This window comes from Schistocerca gregaria, chromosome 1, assembly GCF_023897955.1.
Source record: "Schistocerca gregaria isolate iqSchGreg1 chromosome 1, iqSchGreg1.2, whole genome shotgun sequence".
NCBI lineage: Eukaryota > Metazoa > Arthropoda > Insecta > Orthoptera > Acrididae > Schistocerca > Schistocerca gregaria.
Window position 1 is genome coordinate 442477380 of NC_064920.1, and position 24884 is coordinate 442502263.

The 24884-nt window shown below is 43.4% G+C and overlaps 1 protein-coding gene across 1 annotated transcript in view; it reads left to right on the forward strand.

Annotated features, from left to right (window-relative positions):
- The first annotated feature begins 2149 nt into the window (after positions 1-2149).
- LOC126351810 (uncharacterized) overlaps positions 2150-24884 on the forward strand; it is a 584469-nt gene continuing 561734 nt past the window's right edge. The window contains exon 1 of the mRNA XM_050002637.1: positions 2150-2514. Coding sequence (XP_049858594.1) covers positions 2488-2514 — 27 coding nt within the window. The 5' untranslated portion in view covers positions 2150-2487. The remainder of the gene's footprint in view (positions 2515-24884) is intronic.

Below are 24884 nucleotides of genomic sequence, written 5' to 3' on the forward strand. Positions count from 1 at the left end.
TAACTGCTTCCATAAGGGCCAGAGGTGGACCAACGCTTCATTGATTTACTCAATTTGTGAAGCTCTTTCTCTTGAATAAATCATCCAATTTTTCTGAAATTGTAAGCATTTGTTTGTCTGTACATGTATATTACATCTACCGATTTCCGTCCCATTAGGGTAATTCCTACGTCTTAGAGCGTACAATTCAGCTCTAGATTAAAATATTTTTTATGGTAGATTGGTTTGACAGTTTTATAATTTAAAATATTTGTCCAGTCATTGTTGAGGAAAAGCTGGAGGATTGGAGGAAGGCACTAGAAGAAAGAGGGATGAAAATTAGCAGGACAAAGTCAGAATATTTAGCACTGAATGATGTGCAGATGAGGTCTTGCAAGATCCAGGAAGATGAGTTGAAATCGGTCTGCAAATTTAAATATCTGGGGTCGTACATACAGAGGGACAGAGGACTGGAAAGCGAGATACAACACTGAATAAATTGCGGTTGGAACAACTGGAGGAAAATGAGTGGAGTGTTGTGTGACTAGAAGGTGAGCATTGGGTTGAAAGGGAAAGTGTACAAGTCGGTGGTAAGGCCTGCTATGATATACGGTGCAATCACAGTCGCCCGGGAAAGGAAGATGGAAGTGGCGGAAATGTGGATGCTGAGGTGGATGTGTGGGGTAACAAGGAAGGACGATTAGAAATGAATTTGAAACTTTCTGGCAGATTAAAACTGTGTGCCCGACTGAGACTCGAACTCGGGACCTTTGCCTTTCGCGGGCAAGCTGTGAGAACCGGGCGTGAGTCGTGCTTCGGTAGCTCTGTTGGTAGAGCACTTGCCCGCGAAAGGCAAAGGTCCCGAGTTCGAGTCTCGGTCGGGCACACAGTTTTAATCTGCCAGGAAGTTTCATATCAGCGAACACTCCGCTGCAGAGTGAAACTCTCATTCTAGAAATGAATTTGTTAGAGGAGCTGTGAAAGTGGGACCAATGGGGAAAAAGATACAAGAAAAAAATGGCTCTGAGCACTATGCGACTTAACTTCTGAGGTCATTAGTCGCCTAGAACTTAGAACTAATTAAACCTAACTAACCTAAAGACATCACACACATCCATGCCCGAGGCGTAGCGGCCGCTCGGTTTCAGACTGTAGCGACTAGACCCGCACGGCTTCTCTGGCCAGCTGAAGATACAAGAGAGCAGACTAAGATGGTACGGACACTTACAGAGAAAAGGGGAGGAGTATATCGGAAACAGAGTTGAAGATATAAAGATTGAAGGAGCGGAAGGAGAGGAAGACCGAAGATGAGGTGGAAGGATAGGATATCCGGGGACGTAAGGGAGAAAGGATGGAAGAAGGAAGAGGCAATGGATAGAGTACTATGGAGAAGGATCCAGAACAGCAACGCCGACCCTACGTGACGTGGGACAAGGCGACGATAAAGAAGAAGAAGAAGATTGTTGATAAACATCAGTGTCAGTCAAAAACTAGACTTCACACGATGTCGTGCAATGCTGCACTGAACTCATGACGTCAAGACACATAATGTGACACCCTCATTTATTACACGGGTTCTATCGGGTGCAATTTTATTATTTTCCTATAATATTGCGAGTAATGTTTCGTAGCCGCAAAGTAACACTGCACCCAACGTCTGTTCACGCACCGGGATCTCTTCTTCCTTTAACTGCACCCACCGGCCGTTTATCTCCACTGCTAAGCTTAAGCCGTTCCTCTTGTCGTTGCGTTACTCATCAAGCCCAGCCGAGAGGCTGGGGTAGTAAACTCACATTTTTCAACGGTGTTTTGACGTGCCCATTCCACTTTAGATCGCTCCGAATTCAACAGGTCCTGTAACTCTGTCTAACTTTCACTGAGGAGGATAGGCCACGCAGTGAGCGAGAGTAAAACGTGTGGCCCGGTGCCACCCTGCCTGCCAGCCGCGCAGATACGGAACGTTCCGCCTTGCAGCAGGTGTGAATGGCACGGCCGGAGGTGCGAAGGTGTCCCCGTGCCGCCACTTTACTCCCGAGCGCGCTCAGCCACTGGTTTCCAAAACCGGCTTCCAGCCTCCAGAGTCGCCGTAGTACGGCCGCCGATGGTGACGTAATGCAGCCGACCAATCGGCGCGCTCGGAGCCGCCTTTCGTCTGCAGCGGCGAGGAGATCCCTTACCTGCGCGGGGGTAGGCAGGCGGAGGCGCGCCGCCGAGTCTCGATTTAAAACATTACTCCGCCGTGCTCCGCGCCGACGCAGGCGTCTCCGGCGCCGTACCGCAGCTTCCAGCAGTCCAGCTGTCACCGCCTCCCTCCTCCTCGGCAGGTCTCCGCGGTGCTACGCTCGGCTGGAAGAAGACCGCTCGACCCCTCGCTGTCTCTTTGTAACCTCTCGACTTCTCCGGCGCAGTACTTTCTGCGAGGACGAGTTTCCGGGTGCGTCGCATCCTCGTTTCACCGCGTAGTAACACCACCAGCAAACGTTGCTGTCGGACCCTGCACACGCTACAATGAGGAAAGACGCCATCATTTTTACGGTGAGTACTAAACGTTTTGGGCATACTAACGAGAGTCTTCCATTCATCGGTTCTTTGTCTCATTAACACCAGATCTGGGTACTATGTGTCCATTTCACACTTTCAGCACAACTCATTTTGTAAAAGTTGGGAAGAGTGATAAGATTTTAATTGCGTAGTGTGTCGCGATTCTTATGACTCAATTGAGAGGGAGAACGCAGTGTGTTTTTATGAACGGAGACAATGCTAACCTCAGACATTCGCATGTGTTGTCGTTATATGCAATGAAATACTGTCTGACAAAACTCCACAGATATTCAGTCAGATCTTGGTAATATTTGAAGAAAGTGAAAAGAATGGCAACTTGCTTTAAATATCCAAAAAGTTAAAACTACGCTCTTCACAAAACAGAAAAAAATTTCAATATTAATGAGTCACAGCTGGAAGCACTCATCTCTTACAGATAACTGGGTGCATCAGTTTTTAGGGATATGAAATGGCATGATCGCTTTAGGCCCAACAGTGGATTAATTAGATGACAAACATCGATCCACTGGTACGGTACTGTGAAAATGCAATGAATTTACAAAGAAGACTGTTCACATATAATTCGTGCTACCCATTCTGGAATATTGCTTACATTGATTTCAAATGAAATGCTCAAAACTGTGGATATTCTCCGGTATTAATTTATTTCATTGTTCAGTTTTTGGCTTACTAGTCCATTATCATACTTTAGCAGACTAACATCGTCAAATAGATACAATACTTGAGCGTGTGGGACCCGTATCAAATAGGATAACTGGGGGTATTAAATGCACAAGTTTAGCCGAGCGATAGGAGAGCATCACGGGAATGTTGAAAAACGTAATCTTGCAGACGCATGAAAAATAGATGTCAACCATCCCGCGAAAGCCTACAAGGGAACTTTCAAGAACCAGCATTGACGAAGCTGCGATTATTCCTTATGCAGCGTTCCTGTATTGACCACAAAAATTTGACAAAAATTATAGTGTTGAAAGAGACTTTTAAGCAATCATTCTTCTTGCGCTCTACTTGCGGATTTTACAAGAAGCTTGTCGAATGAGAAGGCGTGCACTTCACAGCGGTTAGCGCACTACAGCTGTAGCAACAGATTGTACTGAAGGCTTCCTTACAGGACGGCTGGGAAGTTACTAAAAATGAGGAAATCCCAATAATAAAACTGAAAACTGAACTCCTCCAGAACAGGCCATGAAGGCCCAACGGTACCGACCAGCCTCCGTGTCATCCTCAGCCCATATGCGTCACTGGATGTGGATTAGGAGGGGCATGTGGTCAGCACACTGCTCTCCCGGCCGTATGTCAGTTTCCGAGACCGACAACTCAATAATCCAATGCTTAATTTGCCAACAATCTGGCAAAACTTCCAGGCGGGTAAAACTCTTGGACGAGTGTCTACACCATTTCTGTATTGCGATACCATTTGCAGCTTGTATAGTTACCATTTCTCCGGTCGTATTGCCCTCGCTTCACTGTTTCTTGTGCTTTTCGCATTGTTTGCATCAGTAGTTAACACCGTTGCATGTAAAGAGCGGCAGTATGTTTCTTTGGGCATAGTCTTGCTTTATAGTGCGTATTATATCTGTAGATAATCTTTCTACTTGAACAGGTAGAATGTTATTCTGCAGAAAGTAAATAGCATCGTGCGGGGAATTTTTTATTGTAGCATATGTTAAGCATTCTTGGAGTTTAAACTGCGGAGGGACGGTGAGACAAATGACTGCTCATACAAGGTGCCCCAGGAGAAATAGTCGCAATTCAGGGATATGTCAGCAACGCCGGCCGTTGTGGCGGAGCGGTTCTAGGCGCTTCAGTCCGGAACCGTGCTGCTTCTACGGTCGCAGGTTCGAATCCTGCTTCGGCCTTGCTCATAGCTCTCAAGATACACTTTTTAGAGCCTTTGTTTACTGGACTTTTCGCTTTAAATGATCGTTCCTGTCATATCCATGAATACTGACCACTCCTCCTGGGACACCCTGTGTATCTCTATGGAAGAGGCTATTAGTACAACTTTGTCTTTGCGTCCCATATTGGAGCGGTACGTAGCAGCCTACAAAATGTCATAAATTGCGCTCTAAGAAAAAAAAATCATTACTAGTACGTTCTGTATAGTTTTTCTTAGGATATAGGCGTCTTTCTCCAGGTACATGCCAGTTCCGATTTTACGTTTCCACTTCACTTCCCCGTGGGTCAAAAGAGACTGATGACTTGCACGGTCCTCCTTTGTACATATTTTGTAGGCGTTGTTATGTTTACAGTCATACGTTACTAAGCACTAAGTGCCGCAATGCTCTGTATTATTCGTGCCTCATTTGCACTCATTACTAATCAAGGACGATTTACAGGTTCATAGCAACATCAAATGAGAACTGCACATGTACAAAATATTAGTATACTATAAAATATATCTGGAGGTCACTGTGTTGGGCTAAATTATGTCAACAAAGGAGGCCTTTACAAAAGACGACAGAGGAAGTATGTTAAGAACTCCGACAAATGTCATCTCAATAGAAACTCCGATCATATTCTTCGAAACAACACTCACTAGCCACGCGCTATAGCAGCTAGGCCTCTGGCGCCCTGTCACGGTTCGCGCGGCTCCGCACGTCGGAGGTTCTAATCCACCCTCGGGCATGGCTGTGTGTGTCGTCCTTAGCGTAAGTTAGTTTAAGTTAGACTAACTAGTGTGTAAGCCTAGGGACCGATGACATCAGCAGTTTGGCCCCATAGGACTCTACCAATCTTACATCTACTATGTCAGGTAATCGCCACTGAAGAAAATAATGAGGGAGTGTATATTCTACCGTAATTTCTCTGTAGAAGAGGTTTACTGTTTCTAGCATCCTGAAAACATGGAGCAGCAATTGGCTCATACTTATACGACAAATTGAGCCGCCCGGGCCTGTGAACCCGAAAAATTGGTATACTCTGGAGTGGATTGGTTAACGGTGAAATTATGCGGAAATTTTTCGATATTGCTTCGGGACGAGTAAGTCGGCGGTTGCCTCACAGGCGCCTCGGTTTTGCCGGAGGGCGAGCCCCGCAAGCAGACCATTTGCATGAAATTGGCAGTTTGATTTTACGAGTTACCCTCGCCCACGCTCTTTTGTTCGCTGCACCCGGCCGCAAAGCAGAGTCGTGTCTAGCGCATAATCTCTGCGCCGGATCTCGCGACAAGAATGCTGGCGGGCAACAGTTCGGTTCTGTTTGTGGAGGACTGGCCAGAAAAGCCGTCAGTGCGGTGCTCGAACTGGTATACCCCGCGTAAGTAAGGCGACATTCTAATGAGCAACAATGGCTGTTTATAAAAGGGTTAGACAGAGTAATACGGACAGTCGTCTAATATGACGGAGCACCTTTAGGCATTCAAATGAGGTTGGAACGTTAGGAAGTCTGAATTGTAGTAAAACACTCTTTTATATTCTTCCTCGTAAAAAAAAGCGCTGTTGAAAATTCTCGAGAGATCTGTAACTCAGTGGACCCTTATTTTCTTAATTTCCTTCACCCTCCCCCCCCCCCCCCCCCAAAAAAAAAAGCTGAACTCCGCCCGAACAGGCCATTAAGGCTCAAGGGTACCGACCGGCCGCCGTGTCAACCTCAGACCACAAGCGTCACTGGATTCGCATATGAAGGGGAATGTGGTCAGCACACCGCTCTCCCTACCGGATGTCAGTTTCCAAGACCGGATCCGCTACTTCTCAAAAAATGGCTCTGAGCACTATGCGACTTAACTTCTGAGGTCATCAGTCGACTAGAACTAATTAAACCTAGCTAACCTAAGGACATCACACACATCCATGCCCGAGACAGGATTCGAACCTGCGACCGTAGCGGTCGCTCGGTTCCAGACTGTAGCGCCTTGAACCGCACGGCCACTTCGGCCGGCGCTACTTCTCAATCAAGTAGCTCCTCAGTTTGCCTCACCAGGGCTGAGTGCACCCCGCTTGCCAACAGCGCTCAGCAGGCCGGATGATCACCCATCCAAGTACTGGCTTAACTTCGGTGATCTGACGGGAACTGGCAAGTCCGTTGGCTATTTTCTTCCCTAATAACTTATAATGCAGTTATTTGCTACCGTACTCATCAGAAAAGTCTAGAAGATTTTTTCCCAGTCGAATGGGTGCAGCTTTTTTTATCAATAAGAATGATGCAGACCAGCTTTGAATGAACACAGTTCCTAAAATTGTTTCATTTGTATGAAAAATTGTCTTTGTCTTCAGTGTGACTGTAGGATCAAATGAAAACCATAACATGATTGCTCATTTCATTAACATACTCCACTACGCTTCACAACTGAAGGCACAGTACATGTGGTGTCTGTACTTACGGCGATAACAGCCAAAGATGCTAGTGAACAGGGGCACTAAGTCAGTGGTATAGGATGACAGTTTGAGTCTGACGGGAAGACTGCTACCGTAGCTCGTGCGGTTTTGGTGCCCAATATATCTGAATGACGTAGTGGTCAGCGCATCTGCTTGATCAGCAGGAGAGGTGGGTTCGAATCTCAGTCGGGAACAATTTCAACTTGTCCCATGGATATAGATCGGTGCCCACTGGCAGGTAATGTCTTTATTTCGTGTCCTGAAAGTAGGGTGTCAGGATTATACCTTTCCCTTGTTCTCTCCATATAAAAATATATGAAAGTAGATTAATCGAATCACATAGAAATGCTTTTAGTGGTGGTCCACGTATTGTGTTCTTTGCTGCAGTGCAGTCTGTTCTTCATATTTACTTGGTTTGCAATATATATGAAAATATCTTTTACCATGAACTTTTCTTTTGTACACACCGCGATGTACCTTTTCATTCGCGTGTTGTGTGGTAGACGTACTTTCAGCTACACAGTCACTCTGGCGACAGTCTGCTTCCTTAGCCGAGTGGAAGTCGGCATGGTAGCTTATGGGACTGGCCACATTTCGTAATTATTTTAATAATAATAATAATCATTATAATAATAATAGTAATGAGTGAAGTTCTCATCGAGAGAATTTTAAAACTGTCTTGTGACATTTGAACAGAACCACTGTCGAAAAAACATCGAAGAAACAGATCGAAATACAGAATACAAAAAAGGAACTTGTCAGCATTTCTATCATGCGGAGGACGCAGGTTCAATTTCCGGCACAGGCAACTATCTTTTCTTGCTGCGAGGATTGGAACGGGGCGCACTAGCCTAGTGGTGCCAACTGAAGACCTGCTCGAATGAGAAGTAGCGTTTCCAATGACTGAAAAGCCGACTAAGGCCGGTAGAGCGGTGTGCTGACCCCACCATATGCCTCCACACCACATTCGCATGACACCGCATGGCAGAGGATGACACGGGAGCCGGTAGACATCGCGTAGTTTTCATGGCCTTATCGTGGAGGTGATTTAGGTTTTTCTCCTTTTATCGAGCGTAACAGCCCCCTATCTCTACCAACAGACAAAGTTTTTTTGCAGTATTACGTCAGCGGATGAAATTTTCTCAGGTATTCTTTGTGATGTCAGGGCACTAGACACAATAACAGAGGTTTGGCTGTTGCCACGGGCACATCGACAATTTGGTCTCGGATTTCCTTAAGGTACTACGTGATGTCAGATCAGCGCAATGATCACGGACGTACTGGAATCTCGGGAAGCAGGCCAGAGGCGATGTTACGAAATCATTATTTGTGTTTATGGGGTTGGGGGTAGGGGAGGGAGGAAAATATCACTGAGTTACAGTATGGTATTTAATTCCGTGTTTATACGGAGGCTAGTCAGGAGCCGTTGTCCCGCGCACCATTCGCGGGTGGAGAAGGAAAGTGGGACACAAAGTATCGTCCATTACACACATCTTAAGGTGGCTTACGGGCTATAAATGGAACTCAGGAATCGAGCATTCAAGCAAGATGCTTATGGTAGGGTCTTCACAATGTTTTGGCCAGCCCATGTCCAACCACAGGCCTAAACGCAGCACGCCGTGTGGCGCCCTCCAGCCTCGGCGCCGTCCCGTAAACCGGCCGTAAGAAAGAAGACCCTTGCGGTGAGCCGTCGTCCTTCGTCTCGTCCGTCTTCGCGCCGCCCGTCACCGGCAACCTTTACAAGTAGGTTCGCTCACTGAGTTCAGCACACAGGCCTACACGGTTAATCTGAAGCCTGTGGATGTATTCATAGAATGCAGACTTTCATGGCCGGTATTTGCGTAATTACTGATATTTGTTTTTTGGCCGTAAGCCTGTGGTCGAAGGCATAATTCTCTGCATAACATTTCATCTTCCAATCCTGACGGCATCAAGAGGCTTTAGCGACTCAGAAAGCAGTCACAGATTTGCAAAAGCTCAGCAAACCGAGATGTTTATATACAAGGTGATTTATGAAGATGTGCAGATATTTTAATACGTTATTCTACAAGTAAAACTAAAGAAAAAAGTTAATATAAACATAGGTCCGCAAATGTTTAGTTACGGCTAATAAAAGATTTTGCCTGAAATTTAGCAACTTCGCTAACATGAAGCCATCGCAAAACTGTACGAGGTTAAAGTAAAGCACGATTTCCATTTATTTTGTTGTTATTAGTCTGCTGAATCTAATAAAACTTGTCCCAGGCGTGTATCTACAGTAGTATTCCGGAATATCCAGAGTAACAGAGACGTAATTTCGAAAAAAAATTAATTTATTAACTACTTGGCCCAATTTGTTTTTTTAATTACCATCACATCTGCCATAAATAAACACAATATCGGCAATTTCCTCTGTCGTAAATTTGAAAGGCATCCGTTTTTCATAAGTATTCTACGAACTGCAACAGTTACTGCGTGGTTTCACTTAAATACCCTATCGTTATGTTCTTTCACTGAACAGTACAGAAAAATAGCTTGTTTAAAGGTTAGGAAACGACTGAAACAACTCATTAACGGTTGCAAACAATGATCTGAAAGTTTCTACAGTCTTAATGAAAAGTAAACAAATTTACTTGTATAGTAATCTTTGCTTCTCTGAATGTTCTGGAAACTACTGCAGATATACATCTGGGACATGTTTTATTAGATTCACCAGACCAATAACAACAAAATAAATCGAAATTGTGCTTCACTTTAACCTCGTACAGTTTTGCGATGGCTACATGTTAGCGAAGCTCCTAAATTTCAGGCAAAATCTTTTATTAGCCGTAACATTTGCAGACCTATATATGAACTTTTTTCTTTAGTTTTACTTGTAGAATAACCTATTAAAATATTGGTCGGTGCCACTGACGGCCGTGTGTTGGTTAGGAGGAGTCCAGTTGAGGGTCTGCAATCAAACTGTCAGCACGCTAGACGCACTGGACCTGCACCTGGATTATGGTTTGGGCTGGTATATCGTCTGGCAGCAGGAGCACTCTGGTGGTTATCCCACACTCCCTGACTGCAAAATTGTGCGTCAGTCTGGTGACTGGAAGTGACGTGTTGCCATTCATGAACAGCATTCCAGAGGTGTTTTCCAGCAGGATATCACTAGCCGACATACCGCTGTTGTAACCCAACATGCTCTACAAAGTGTTGATGTGTTGCCTTCGCCTGCTTGATCAATAGATCTGTCTTCAATCGAGCGTATATGGGACATAATCGGATGATAACTCCAGCGATATCCACAAACAACATTAACCGTCCCTGCATTGATCGATCAAGTGCTACAGACTTGGAACTCGTCCCATGCTGCACTTGTAAAACACAATGCACCCCCGTTTGTATGCTTGTATTCAACAATACCGGTTATTAAAGTACCAGAATTTCCCATTTGCAGTGGCTTATCTCACGCTTACATCAACCTGTGGTCTTGCAATGTTCAAGTGGCTCTGAGCACTATGGGAGTTAACATCTGAGGTCATCAGTCCCTTAGAACTGAGAACTACTTAAACGAACTAACCTAAGGACATCAAACACATCCATGCACAAGGTAGGATTCGATCCTGCGACAATAGCGGTCGCGCGGTTCCAGACTGAAGCGCCTATAACCACTCAGCCGCCGCGGCCGGCTTTTGCAATGTCAATTACTTAAAGATGTTACCTAGTCACATGTATTCTCAGCATTTCCTTACTCTACATTAATTATTTTTTGTTGTTGCGATTTTTTTCCGTCTGTGTTTTTGAAAAGTACACAGCTAACCGAACAACACACTTTCTCCTCGGTAAACAGTGATGCTAATTATTAGACCCCATAAGGAATTTTTGAACAGGTTTATAATGGTGTACTCCTTCCACGACTTTTCTGTGTGTTGAAGTCCTGTTTTATTCTCGTAAACTGGTATTTGTAATTTTCTTTGTGTATCAATGTTTCTCTGTCTGTCGTCTCAACTGTATACCATTCTTAACCCTAACAAGAGCGAAATTTTAAAATGATCGAACGAGTGTTACTACATATTAATGAGGCGCAGGGAACAATAAAGAATATATTGGTTCTTTCAAGCAAACTCTGTGTTTTTCCGAATAACTTTTTCCCAACTGACGTAATTGCTACAACCGCTCACAGATCCTACATAGTTCAAACCGGACGTTTCGAACAAATCTTTAAGTTATTCAAAACCGTGTGCCATTAAACATGAAAAATTGTGTTACAGCCGCTGTTGTAGTACCCTGAAGCGTTCGCTTTCGGTCTAGTGACGATGGGAAGACGTAATGGCGTGGACTCCACAAGACAGTAGAAACATCCGCAAGATATGAATCTTCAGGTTTTGGCGGTGCAAAGACTGTTCCAATAAGTTTCGGGTGTGCAGCCGCAAGAAATCTCCTTCTTCTTCTATTATTTCGGCTGTATACCGCCCAGCCATCTGATTGCGACTCACTCTGAAGATGGCTGGGCGGTATACAGCCGAAATATTAGAAGAAGAAGGAGATTTCTTGCAGCTGCACACCCGAAACTTAATGGAACATCCGCAAGATAGGCTGATCCACGGCAACTCAGAAACCGACCGCAGTTCAAGGGGATTGTTCAACGCCAGTTCCAAGACCTCTCTCTCGACCGTAACTACCACATGTTGTCTATAGGATTAGGGCGGATTACCTCGGGAACCAGAAAAGATTCCTCATGTCCGGGGTGATCTTCGAACTACTTTGTCACAATTATTAGATAGATCACTGTTTTGTTAAATGAACACGTTCCCAGCAGAGTCACCGAAAGTGACAAACTTGGGCACATGATCAAGCAGCAGATCTTTCCGTTGTCCATTTACGGAGGACATAACGAAGCGTCCAGTGTCGCTGAGGACATCACCGTTCTGCTGGCAACAATATCGAGCTCTCCAACCTGGATTTCTAGTCGGAACTCTGTTGGAGAGTTTATTGTTGTAAAAGACGAACCGTTCATACTGATTCGTGTATACTGGAAACTTAAACTAGTACGTCACTTAAAGAAATGTATAGTACAGAAAACCAACATGCGAATGGCAAAAAAAAGTTAATGCCAAACGAAAAAAGAGCCTTAATACTGTGCAGACAGAGATCACCCCCTGGTGTACGGGAAAATCGGACATAAAACACCACCACTGACAGCGTTTTACGTCAGTAAAATGAAACGCATATGATGATACAGACACGCTTTTTGTGGTAGTTGTGCAAACCTTTGATAAAATCCTCCATGATTGCGTTTTCGGAATCATCGCAACACTCACCTCCTTCCTCTTAGCCTCACCAGTCCTCAGATTTTGATGAATGAAAAGTATATACTGATGGTCAGTGCATTGTTGCTATACAAAATATAATTAAAAAACTAAATTTTAAAAAAGTGGCGTGATTCACCAAAATACTAGAGCATTTATCATACGTGCTATATCAAGACTCAAATATATATCCTAGTAATAATATGTGTTCAGGGATTGTTTTGATACTAAGTATTTATAAAATGACAACTGAAATATATAAATATATTTACGTAAGTCTCACAAAATGTTATTTTATTAGTATATGTTAAAATACAATAAGAATTATTTTTATAATTCTGCCATTTCTTATGGAGTTCCAAAGAACAGTTATTTTTTCAGTGAAACGGAGATATATTTTGCATTTAGTGCACTGCACAAATGTGAAACGCTTACATGCAGGCAACCTACATTTGAAACGACTTTCCTGGGTGTTGATCGTCATCTCAGGTATAGTTATGACGTAGAACTTGTTGGCTTTCGGTGGTGACACAGGTTTTGGTGTCGTGAGGCAGTTCCTCAATGAAATTGCATGATCTTTTTGGTCTTGCATTCTCTCTTCTGAATGTGAAAGTATAGGTAGTCGCTGAATGTAGACCCAATGCTACATCGAAAAAAAGTGTATCACTGTATAGATGTGATGAAATAAAGGATCACTCGTCCGTCAGCTTAGGGTACATTAGCATACTGAAGCATCTTCTAGGCACATTCTAGTTCAAAATTACAAAAACAAACAGAAAATACCATTATTTGTCGAAGCCCGTAGATCCATCAATTAACAGCCTGTGCCTGAACTCTGCCAAATCAATAGGTAATGGCGGAGCGTAGACACTATCTCTTATAAAGCCTCAAAGGAAATAATTTCATGGCGTTTGGTTAGGTGAACATGGAGGCCAGAGGAAAAGACCTGTAGCATCATTATGATAAATTCAATGATCAAGGATTTTGATGTTCAACCATTCTCGCACAAAGAGATGACAGTGGGGAGGGCCACCACCTCGCTGCCAAATAAAGTTTACAGGTTCGCCTTATAATTGGCAAAAGAGCCATTCTTTCAACATATCTAGATAAACCACCCCTTTTACAATAGCATCGGCGAAAAAGGTGGTCTGTACATCGGGGCAAAGCCTACAAAAATTCATTTTTGGGGAATCTCTTTGATGTTGTACCAGTTCATGAGGATGTTTTGACGTCCATATACGAACATTATGGATATTTACCTTCCCGCTTAAGGACACCACACTATTAAGAAAGTTGTCTTCCCATTTCAACTTTTTACTCTGAGAGTCATGAGACTTTAAAGTATGTACTAACTGTAACCAGTAAGCACACATATGTAAACGTTTTCTTAAAACCTTCCACACTGTCATACATGGCAACTGAAATTTAAGACTTGCTTTCCGGACAGACTTCATAGTATTGCGAATGTAAGATGCTCTGACACGATCAGCATCCTTTTCAGACATTTTTTGTCGTGGCGTGCGTTCCCCTTAACACGCAAATCCGGTCGTTTCGAATTGAGTTTATCATCGGCAAATTTTTTTGCCACGTGGGGGGGGGGGGGGTCACAATTAAACATTAAACGAAAGACGCACTGAACAGACTGATTCATAGTAAACTACAGAACCAAATCGCTTTAAGTACTCGCGGAATTGCTTATCTATAACTGCTTGAGTTACTCTTTAATTGTGACCTTGAAACAACACACTGCAAGGCTTACAGTTGATACTATTGAAATTTATAACTGAGACATTCGTTTGCGAACACTCTGTATTACTACTAGTAGTTTCAACTGTCACTAACTGTAATAGACACCAATACCTTCAGTTACAATACCTGCGTCGAAAAATACATGGTGCGCCATCTCTATACTACTTCATCTAACTAAAAAAGACATTAAAAATATTTTTAAAATTTTACTGCTCACGGTGACATATTGTACGTCATGGGAGATAATAATTACGTTAATCCAGCTATAACGATGAAATCTTACACGAAGCTGGAATGCGATTCTGCTATAATTTTGGTTCAGAAATTGTTATCAGGAAAATTTTCTTTCATATGACAAACTAATGAGATAAAACATCGTAGTATTTCATAATTCATGCTAATAAATGTCTTTCATAAAACAGGCCAACTCTAAGTCAAATTTCTCTGTGATTTCGGTTTGTGGGATTTGAATAAGATCACTGAAAATATTTGACCGTGCCGCCTAACAGGAAAATCATGGAACTTCTTTAATGTAATGTCGATAATTGCGGAATGCTTCTTCAGATATACAATACGGTTAAATGTGGGTGGAATCGGTTCAAAACTCTCCCATAAATATCTCGTCTTCAACACATCCCACTTTTCTCACAATATTTTAGACATTAGGTTGTGACTGGGATTGCATAAATTACAGTCACAACTTTGAATAACACTTTTCTTTCAAATATACTTCCAACATATCTTACGTTAATTCAGCAATGAACAGCAATTAGAATCAGATCAGCAAAGAGATACTGTGCGAATACGAACGTGAATGCGAATGCTGAAGAAATAGTCTACATTGTAAATTTTTTTGTTTATTTATATACACAATCACATGTTTATGACACAGTCATAACCAGTTTCGGCCATACAATTACCATCTTCAGATGCTAAAGGCGGCATACACTGAACACAGGTCCATGCGTTGTCAAACTGTGTTCAGTTCAAAATGGTTCAAATGGCTCTGAGCAGTATGGGGCTTAACTGCTGAGGTCATTAGTCCCCTAGAACTTAGAACTACTTAAACCTAAGTAACCAAAGGACATGACATACATCCATGCCCGAGGCAGGATTCGAAATTGCGACCGTAGCGGTCGCGCGGTTCCAGACTGAAGCGCCTAGAACCGCTCGGCCTCCTCGGCCGGCTGTGTTCAGTGTATGCCGCCTTTAGCATCTGGGGATGGTCATTGTATGTCCAAAACTTGTTATGACTGTGTCATAAACATGTGATTGTGTCTATAAACAAACAAAAAAATTCACAAAAGAATCAATCACGCACTCCATAGACAAAATGTCGTTTTTTCCATAGCCTACATTGTTCATCACTTACACGTATATCAATCGTGGAATAAGGTTCTGGTCGCGTTATGACTTAGTTTATACAACATCTCTTCGATTTAGTTTCTGTGTCCCCTTACATAATCTTAGCCACTGTGCTTGAACATTAATTGCCATTACGTAAAGTAACTAAGAAACAATAAAGGCCACATAAAAATTCTTAAACTTAAGAGAAGAGGCGCCATAGTGAGGAACGTGAAAGTTTTGTTATACAGTTCTTGCTTTTGACGTAAATGTTCCTCGTGTATCTGTGAGCGTATTGTGTGTGTGTGTGTGTGTGTGTGTGTGTGTGAGAGAGAGAGAGACAGAGAGAGAGAGAGAGAGAGAGAGAGAGAGAGAGAACTTGTTCAGAACTAAATGGCCCTTCAGAACCGGAGATCGTTAGAGAACCTGTGATCTGGATACTCCGTCGCGGCGGTAATCGATTACAAAATTACGCCACGCGCTGAGCCTCAGCCATGGCCCGAAGCAAGGAAGGCCTCGAGACGTTCACCTGTGGGAATGCTGCCAGGGAGAGCGGTGGAGCACACACGGCCCGCAGACGCTATCGTTAGCGTTCCGCGCACGGCGCTGGCAACCGCAGACGAGCGCGAGATGAGCCTGACAAACCGCCACAGTAGATGCGGCCGCGGGCGGAACGCTTCGCTCCGCCTTTCACTTGGCGGCTCTTTCGCACACCGAATGTGCGTAGCTCGCCTCTTTCGCACATGCCACGGAGCGTGAGGTCAGCTGACTGATGGCCCGACTGGAGTAGCAGCGAGGCAGGGGCGCTACAAAGTAACTATGGGGCTCATGGAATGCCATCATATGACTGTCCAAATCATCACCAAACCCCCGACATGTTTAACTCTTGCGACGTAAACTCGGTCAGAAGTACAGAATAGTGAGAAACGACACTCATCCTACTCGCTGACTGTCTTCCATTGCTCCATAGTTCAGAATTTATGGTATCGGCATCGCGTTTTTCTGTTATTGGCGTTTGCATCACTAATGTATGGTTTTGGAATTTCAGCCCACGAAAACCACACAGTGCATGTTGTACCACCATACAGCGAGATCTTCAGAGGTGGTGGCCCAGAATGCGGTACCTCTAATACCAGTAGCATGTCCTCTTGCATTGATAGGCATGCCTGTATTCGCCACAGCATGCCATCCACAAGTTCATCAAGGCACTGTTGGTCTAGATTGTCCCACTCCCCAACGGCCATACGGCGTAGATCTCTCAGTGTGCTTGGTGGGTTACGTCGTCCAGAAACAGCCCTTTTCAATCTATCCCAGGCTTGTTCGATGGGGTTCATGTCTGCAGAACACGCTGGCCATTCCAGTCGAGCGATGTCTTTATCCTGAAGGAAGTCATTCACAAGATGTGCAGCTTCTTCCGAGTGAACACCATCGCACAAGCAAACATTAGCAATCACGGCCACGGAGACGAGTGTATTTGATCTTTGGGACAGTGACGTGAAATATGTAGTACTAAACCACGTTCATTGTCTGTACTACACACAGACGCAAACGCACCCAGCTGTCTTCGAGATTTTATTTTTCTCAGTGTTAACAAGTGTGAAGGAGCTGCCATTACGTAAAATGCGTGGCATACATTTTGAGGATGATAGAAAACAAAACTATCTCCCGGAGGAATGCGCAAGCATTTCACAGCCAATTTGAAGTAATTCTGTTTCTTTGCCTACCTGTGTCTTTTGCTGAGGCGTCTAGAGAGATCGCACTGGACTCTGTGATCACCGGTTACAATCCAGACAGTAGAAAATTTTTGATTCGCGAATATTTGGCTGAAAAAAGAAAGGTGAGATGGTCCTGTACGCCTTTTCTGTAGGACTACTAGTTTGCACATACCGAGCGAGAGAACTTGAAAATCTCGCGCTTGGCTCTTGAAGCGTTGCAGGTTGCATAAAACTCATAGGTAGGTGCATCTGAACCGCCCTATATATAGTACACACAGCGCATTTGTCGTACCCCTTTGTTTGTGTTGATTGGCTTTGTGATCATATTTCCCATATCTACAACAGTTTCCTTGCATGTATATAGACTCTCAACAGTATTTTGAGGTGAGATGCGTAACCTCGTACAGGGGGCGGGAATTTTCTCCGCCAGGGGACTGGGTGTTTGTATTGTTCTCATCATTTCATCAACTTTCAGGAATAGGCGAGATTGGAACGTGCAAATACTGGGAATTTGTGCGGCCGTTGGTAACCACGCCATTGAGCGCCCCACAAACCAAAATCGTCATCACCTCGTTCAGCCATCATGTGCCAGAGCACGTTTTTTTCAATTACCTGAGCTATATGGCAAAAAAGGCCTGGACGATATTACCACGAGAGCTCCATAAGCTACGGATAATATGAATGGCACTGGTTTAGATGGTATTAACATTGGAACTATAGGAATATGAGTGCTTATTCTTATATCTTTAATCAATGCTGGAGAAATAAGAAAGTACCGAAAGTCTGAGTAAGAGCCAAAGTAATATCTATCTTTTTAAAGGGAATTAAAAATTAATATGGTAACTATCGAGGTATAAGCCTCCTGAATTCAGTCATAAATTATATGCCAAAATGCTGAATGCAAGACTAAAGAATATAATGGAAAAACTGATATCTGAAGAGCAATCAGGTTTTAGAAAAGGACGATCAACTATTAACAATGTTTTTACGCCAAGCATTTTATATCTGGTTATTCAGCATTAGGCATTGAAACTTATTACATGTTAATGAAAATACTCTTGAATTGAGACAACAAATTAATATTTTTTTTTTACTTTTATAGTTATAATTATCCCCCCCTTTCCCCCACCCCCAACAGCACTGATCTGGTGCTTGAAACACTGACGCCTGCATACTTCCCACCAGATACCAAGAATGACTGCAGTGACAGAACGTTCGTATCGACTACTCACTGCGGGATGGCTACACAGTATTTCCATTGTTATAAAATATCGCCGTTCCGTAGTACAAGTAACCTCATAAGTACCACAGCGTCAAGACCAATTGACCCGTAGTAAAGCTGCGGCGTTCCTCTGCTATTTAACTGTCAGAATACGTTCTCATTCGACGTGTGAGAGCCATATTTCCCGCTTCGGCCTGAGCGAGTAGTCGGCTAATTATACGAGCCAAGGGAAAATAAAGCAAGACGAGAGGAATCCTCTCACCGCGGCAGCCTTGCCACCGACGGCGTGGCTCTCCTCTGCAGCCTTGGGATGAGTCTCCAGTACCTCCCACAGTACCCTCTCAAGGCTGGACAACGATTATTAGTCACGGCCGCCTCCCAGTGTGAGCCACAGAATCAAAGGAGGGCGTGCACTCCGTTGCCTGCTGAAGCAAGTAGCGCTGTGTCACGATGGTACAGCGCCACCTACCCTTCGGCTAGAGCGGCTTACTTTTGTGTGAGATTCTCATCTAACTCCTTTACTTCCGTAGATTGTAATTACATTTCATCATTTATTTTGGCAACGTTTCTGCTTTGGTGAAGACTGCATTCACTGGACATTTCTCCAACATAAATATGGCAATGTTATACAGAAGACAGATTGTCCCACTTGTTTATTTATTTATTTACACAAGTTCCGTAGGACCAAATTGAGGAACAAATCTCCAAGGTCATGGAACGTGTCAGTACATGAAATTACAATGTAAAAGTAATAACAGCTAAAAATAAAACGTTTATGAACCCAAAAAAGTCAAGCCATTAGTTTAAGTAAACACAATCGACAATACAACAAGAATCAGCAAAAATTTTCCAAGGAAGTCCTCGACAGAATAGGAGTGACCCGTGAGGAAACTCTTCAGTTTCGATTTTAAAGTGCGTGGATTACTGCTAAGAGTTTTGAATTCTTGATATAGCTTATTGAAAATGGATGCAGCAGTATACTGCACACCTTTCTGCACAAGAGTTAAGGAAGTCTGATCCAAATGCAGGTTTAATTTCTGCCGAGCATTAACTGAATGAAAGCTGCTTATTCATGGGAATGAGCTGATTTTGTTAAGAAGAAATGACAGTAAAGAATATATATATTGACAGGCCATTGTCGAAATACCCATACTAGTGAACAGGGGTGGACAAGAGGTTCGCGAACTTACACCTCTTATTGCCAAAAATATCCTTTTAGAATGGGAAGAGTTAACCCAAAATATCATATCATACGACATAAGCGAATGAAAATAAGCGAAGTAGACTAATTTTCGTGTCGAGTGATCACTTACTTCAGATACCGTTCGAATAGTAACAATGTCAACAGTCAGTCCTTCAACAACAAGATCCTGAACGTGGGCTTTGCACGAAAGTTTACTTTCTAGTGATGACTGGGTGTTGTGTGATGTCCTTAGGTTAGTTAGATTTAAGTAGTTCTAAGTTCTATGGGACTGATGACCATAGATGTTAAGTCCCATAGTACTCAGAGCCATTTGAACCATTTTTTTACTGTATATCTGAACACCCTGACATTTGAACTATTCACTTTCTCTAATCTTATGCCCATTCTCTAAAGTTAAAACATCAGGTTTTTGTTGAATTGTGTGTTAGAAACTGTGAAAACTAAGTCTCAATGTGATTTAGCGTTAGTTTATTTTCTACAGGGCATGAACTTAGGTCATGAACTGCACTATTTGAAACCGAGCCAAAGTTGCACACAACATCCAAGTTAGTGTCATCAGCAAACAGAAATATTTTAGATTTACCCGTAATACTAGAGGGCATATCATTTATATAAATGAGGAACGGGAGTGCCCCAACACTTACCCCTGTGGCACACTCCCACCCCCATTTGACCACATCCCAATCGGACCCAACTTCACAGCTATTCTCGACACTGTGAATAATGATCTTTTGCTGTCAGTTGTTAGAGTAAGAGGTGAACCAATTGTGAGGTACTCCCATATTCCGTAATGGTCCAACTTCAGGAGCAATATTTTGTGACCAAAACAATCAAACGTCATCTACTGTTAGTTACAAACCTGGAATGGGAGAGAGGTGACACAAGACTTCAAGTGGCGTACTTCCCGATCATTGTGTTTTCGTATTTGACCTGTTGTAGTTCAGTTTTATAGGTTGATAATCGATAATTAACTGAGCGTTTGTTTAAAAGAGCATAGAAACGGGTAAAGTTCTGCTCATTACCTTTGCCAAAATTCGAATATATGCGGAAGTTGGACAAAAATATGGAAGCACAAGAAAGACAACACATTACCATGCCCAATACGATTTAGGCTAACTGTTGGCGTACAAAACAGCTCCTAGTTGCCTCGGAATGGATAAATACAGATCCCACATGGTTTTCGACGGAATTTTATAACTTTCTTCTTGATAAATAGCGACAAGTTCAGGTGACGACGGCGGAGGTGGCTAGCGATTATTCGCACTTTTCTCCAAAGTGGACCACAAAGGCTCAGTAACATCTAGATCTGATGATTGTCGTTCTGTGAGCAAATGAGACAATTCATCCTCGTGCTCACAAAACCACTCCTGGACGATTCGAGCTGTATAAACAGGGGCCTATCGTTTTGGAATACGTAATTACTACTGGGGAACAGAATGGTCACATAATCGTTGGAAGTAGAGTGACCTAGCAGAATACTCATGGTGATCATGGAATACCACGGTATGGCTGCCCCAATCGTCACCGAACTCCCAACATATTTCACTTTCACTGTCGCATAGTCCTAGCTTTTGGGCTCGGCCACACACGTTTCGGTATGATGGGTATTTGCTTCGCTGATGAGTGGTTTTGGAATTCAAGCACGTCCGGCATTTGCCAGCTTATGGAGGCCCCATAGTGTTATTTTGGTGTTGACAGGGTTCACGAGTGCGACATTTAGTTCTGCAACGACTTTTGTAGCTGTCATCTAATTTTTCCTCACAATCGTCTTCAATAGCCGCCCCTCACGATCACTCGTTACAAACTTTCGTCCAGGCTGTGACTTTGGGGATGATGTTTTCCCGCTTTCCCTGTATGAGGTATAAATGTCCGATACGCTGCCTCTTGAAATACCAAACACTGCGGCTACCTTGATTACGAAAGCATCCGCCATACGAGCACCAACAATTTGCCCTCGTCAGAATTTACTGAGCTCCGACATAACCCAACTTACAACTACAGAGAACACTGTTGTGACCTCGACTGACACTTGCAACGTATCGAAGACATTCCACTGGTGCCGTTCGCGGCCGAATACAACTGCACAACTTGCACGTTTGACTAGCGACTGCATTAATCTTCAAACATGCATTTCTATCGGTGTGTCCGTATTTTTGTTCACCCTCTGCGTATCAAGGTTTCCAGACACGGGATTGAACATTACAATTTTCTGCACAATATTTTGGCGTCTGGCCTCGTCGTCGAATTCTTGGTTGGAAAAATGGAATCGTCAACTCGACTGGAAGCCAAAAGTGGGTGTATTGATAATCAATCGCGGGAATGCTATGAAATCAAAAAACTAGAGATCGTTAATACAGTACATGAATTGGGTCTCTGTTCTCGCACAGCCCCATGCCTTGCAGGGTAACGCTCTGCTATACCGGTATGCCTGATGGGGTAGGGTGGTGTCCACGTCTTCGTTTGAACATATTCTTTCGTACTAGCAATTATGGGTTTGATTCATTAAGGAGATAAGTGCGATGCAAGATCTGAATATAGCTTTCGTTACGCCATGATTAAATTCGAAGATACCAATGCAGATCTTACATTACCCAGTCGAATCATATTGTATTAGTGGTTTACAACATCAAACTGCAAGCTGTTCCTTTTCTTAATTACTCAAACCGTTGCTTGTAACCTAATGCGAAAGCTAGGTACTGTGATTTTTTATGTCATAATAAAGAACTTCTTACACACAGGTTGCTTTTAATCGATGCAATATGGATGAAGCTATAAATATGTAGCTGCCATTGAAGAACAACACAGGAAATTAGTTTGCTGCATGGTGGAGGTTTAAGTTCACATTTCTGAAAGGAACCGGTCCTTCTTTGCTGCTACTATTAGTCTGCTCTTCAGACAACACCCACCGTAAAGAACAAAACAGCACACTGCGGAGGACAATAACAAAGTAATCGGGGATTCCGACTGTTTGTAAGACGTGAGTCGTTCACACTAGGCAACACTGCACAACATCAATGTCCACGAAGCTATATTTCACGCGGTAATGATAAGATGCTTTCAAAAAGAAACAAGCCCGAGCCTTTATGGACTCCAAATACATTACCATGCCTCATACGGTGGAGGATACCCGTTTGCCTTCAAAAGAGCTCCCATTTGTCTAGGAATGGATAAATACCAGTCCCGTGTGGTTTTTGAGGGAATCTTGTACCATTCTTCCTGCAAAATAGCGACAAGTTCAGGTAACGACGGCGGAGTTGGATAGCGATTACGCTCCACACCCCTTTCCTCTTGTTTTGAAGTCTCCACTTCTCGCTTCTCAGTATTACTGAGTGCAGTGAATGGTCGACGTGAACATGTGTTAGCCTTGACGTCACGTGGACGTGGCCCATGTCTCTCTGGCGGCTGGTTTACAACCTCAACGCTCTTATAGCGACCACTCCTTCTTCCATTGGTAGTGGCCTTACGATCCCTTCAACGGTTTTCATTTTACAGCCTCTGGCTCGTTTGTGTTTGAAGCACCTTTAAAGACTGAATAAACAAACCGGAAATACATCGCAGTTGAACAGTTGATCACTATATGCTTAGATATAACTCAATGTCTCGAAGCCACGTCCGTTCTTCGAAGCAGAGGAGCCTTCTACTCGCTACTTCCGTTTTTTATGTAGAAGATTATTCCGTACTAAAGATTATTCCGTACTAAATTTAGTAGCAGCCTTTTTCATTGCCGACATGATCATGACGTGTCTTATCGAATGTCCTGTAAAGCGTCTTTTTTTCCAGAAACACATTTCGCTGCTTCGTTTGAAGTTAAACTCCGTTAAGTATCGTTGTGACAAGGCAATGCTGTCATCGGAAATCTATGGGCGTCGTTTTCGACTTCTTTTTTTGGGGTAAGGGGGGGGGGGGGGGCGGGGGGCATGAGTAAGCCTGACATATTTCTTGCCATGTCTTCTGAATTATTTGTAATGATATGGAGGCAACCAATAGTCACAGGAAGCTGATAAAAAAGTTAAATGGACGGGAAAAAATGTAAGATATGCTTCTATGGTCTAAAAATAAGCGGAGATTGAGGCTGAGTTCAGTTACTCATTACAGGAAGTTGTGACAAATGGAATTCCCACGCTGTTCTCTCGCTGATGAAGTGATATGAACTTGATTCAGTGTGTGGATGTTTTGTTTGAGATGTAACTGTGTCGTGTGGAACTCGATGAAGAGTGGCTTGTTGCCTATGGTCTTTTGTCTCGGGATATCCTACCGACGTCTGTTGAAAGATTTTTCTGACGTTTCGCCATCATGAGTGACTGGCACTGTCTAAAGTTCACACTCCACTGCTGATGGCGAACCTTTGTCGATGCCAGTTGCTGACGAAATATCAGAAAAATCGTTTTTATTTAACCGTGTCATAAAACATACGTCAATCAATCAAAACAACAGATAAATAATTTCAGTCTGGTTCTATATTACCTGTTTTCTACAACCAGATGTTACATAGTAACAAGCATTTTAAGTGCTGGATAACTTCACAGGCTTAATGGGTAGCTGCCGTCAGCTCTTGGAGCATCTAGTTGTGCATAGCTTGCAGATAATGAGCTGATCCATGGTTTGCTCTTCTCCGCATTATCACAGGATATAGTCATAAGAAAATCCCCGGTTTTTCAGGTTGGTCTTACACCTGCCGACTCCAGGTTGTAGCTCGTTGAGCGTTTTCCCTGTCGGCCAGGTTTCTTCATGAGCATGAGTATGTTCTGACACGGTACCGTCCGTTCTGTTATGTTACGGTCTGATATTACACCAGAAATTTAGTCTGAAGGCTGCAGGTTGTTCGGCGAGGGTTTTGTAGTATGGAACAAACTTTGTGTTGATTTGAGTCGGGCAGTTGCTGGTAAATACCCATAGAGAGAATGGACCTCTGGATTTATTGCTTTATTTCCGTCTAGTCCCGGGTTGAATTCACGGCGGATGTCCTGGGCTGAGATACCTGATAGGCAGTAGACCTTTCGTAGTGGAGCTGATCTCAGGCAGCTTGTGACGATCCTGTAAGTCTAACTAGCGCAACGTCAACCTGTCTAGCGGTTGAAATTGTAAACGAGATTTTCAAGATTATCGCAGGCTGCCTGAGATCATACGAAAGGTCTACTGCCTAGCAGGTATCCCACCCCCGAACTTCCGCCATAAGAAATATATATCGGATAACGCAGAGAAATCGTTAACAAAGGCCGCTAGAAGATTTTGGTGAGGCAACAGACAATGCGCCAAGTGGCCATGAAAGCCTTAAAAGTTTTGTAGCAAGAAGAGTAAATGTGCAGTGTAGTGCGGTGCTTGTGTTGTAATAGAATTAATGAAACCTGATGGCAGACCACAACCTGCTGAATGATTTAGGTTCCCATTCGATGGACGGGTCACTTTCAGCGTTGTCGCGTGCTGCGACGGCGTCAGACATAGCGGAGAGGTTTTGCCCAGTACATCGCAGCACAGGAACCGTAACATACAGTACCATTCCTCCCACCACAGTGAACTCAC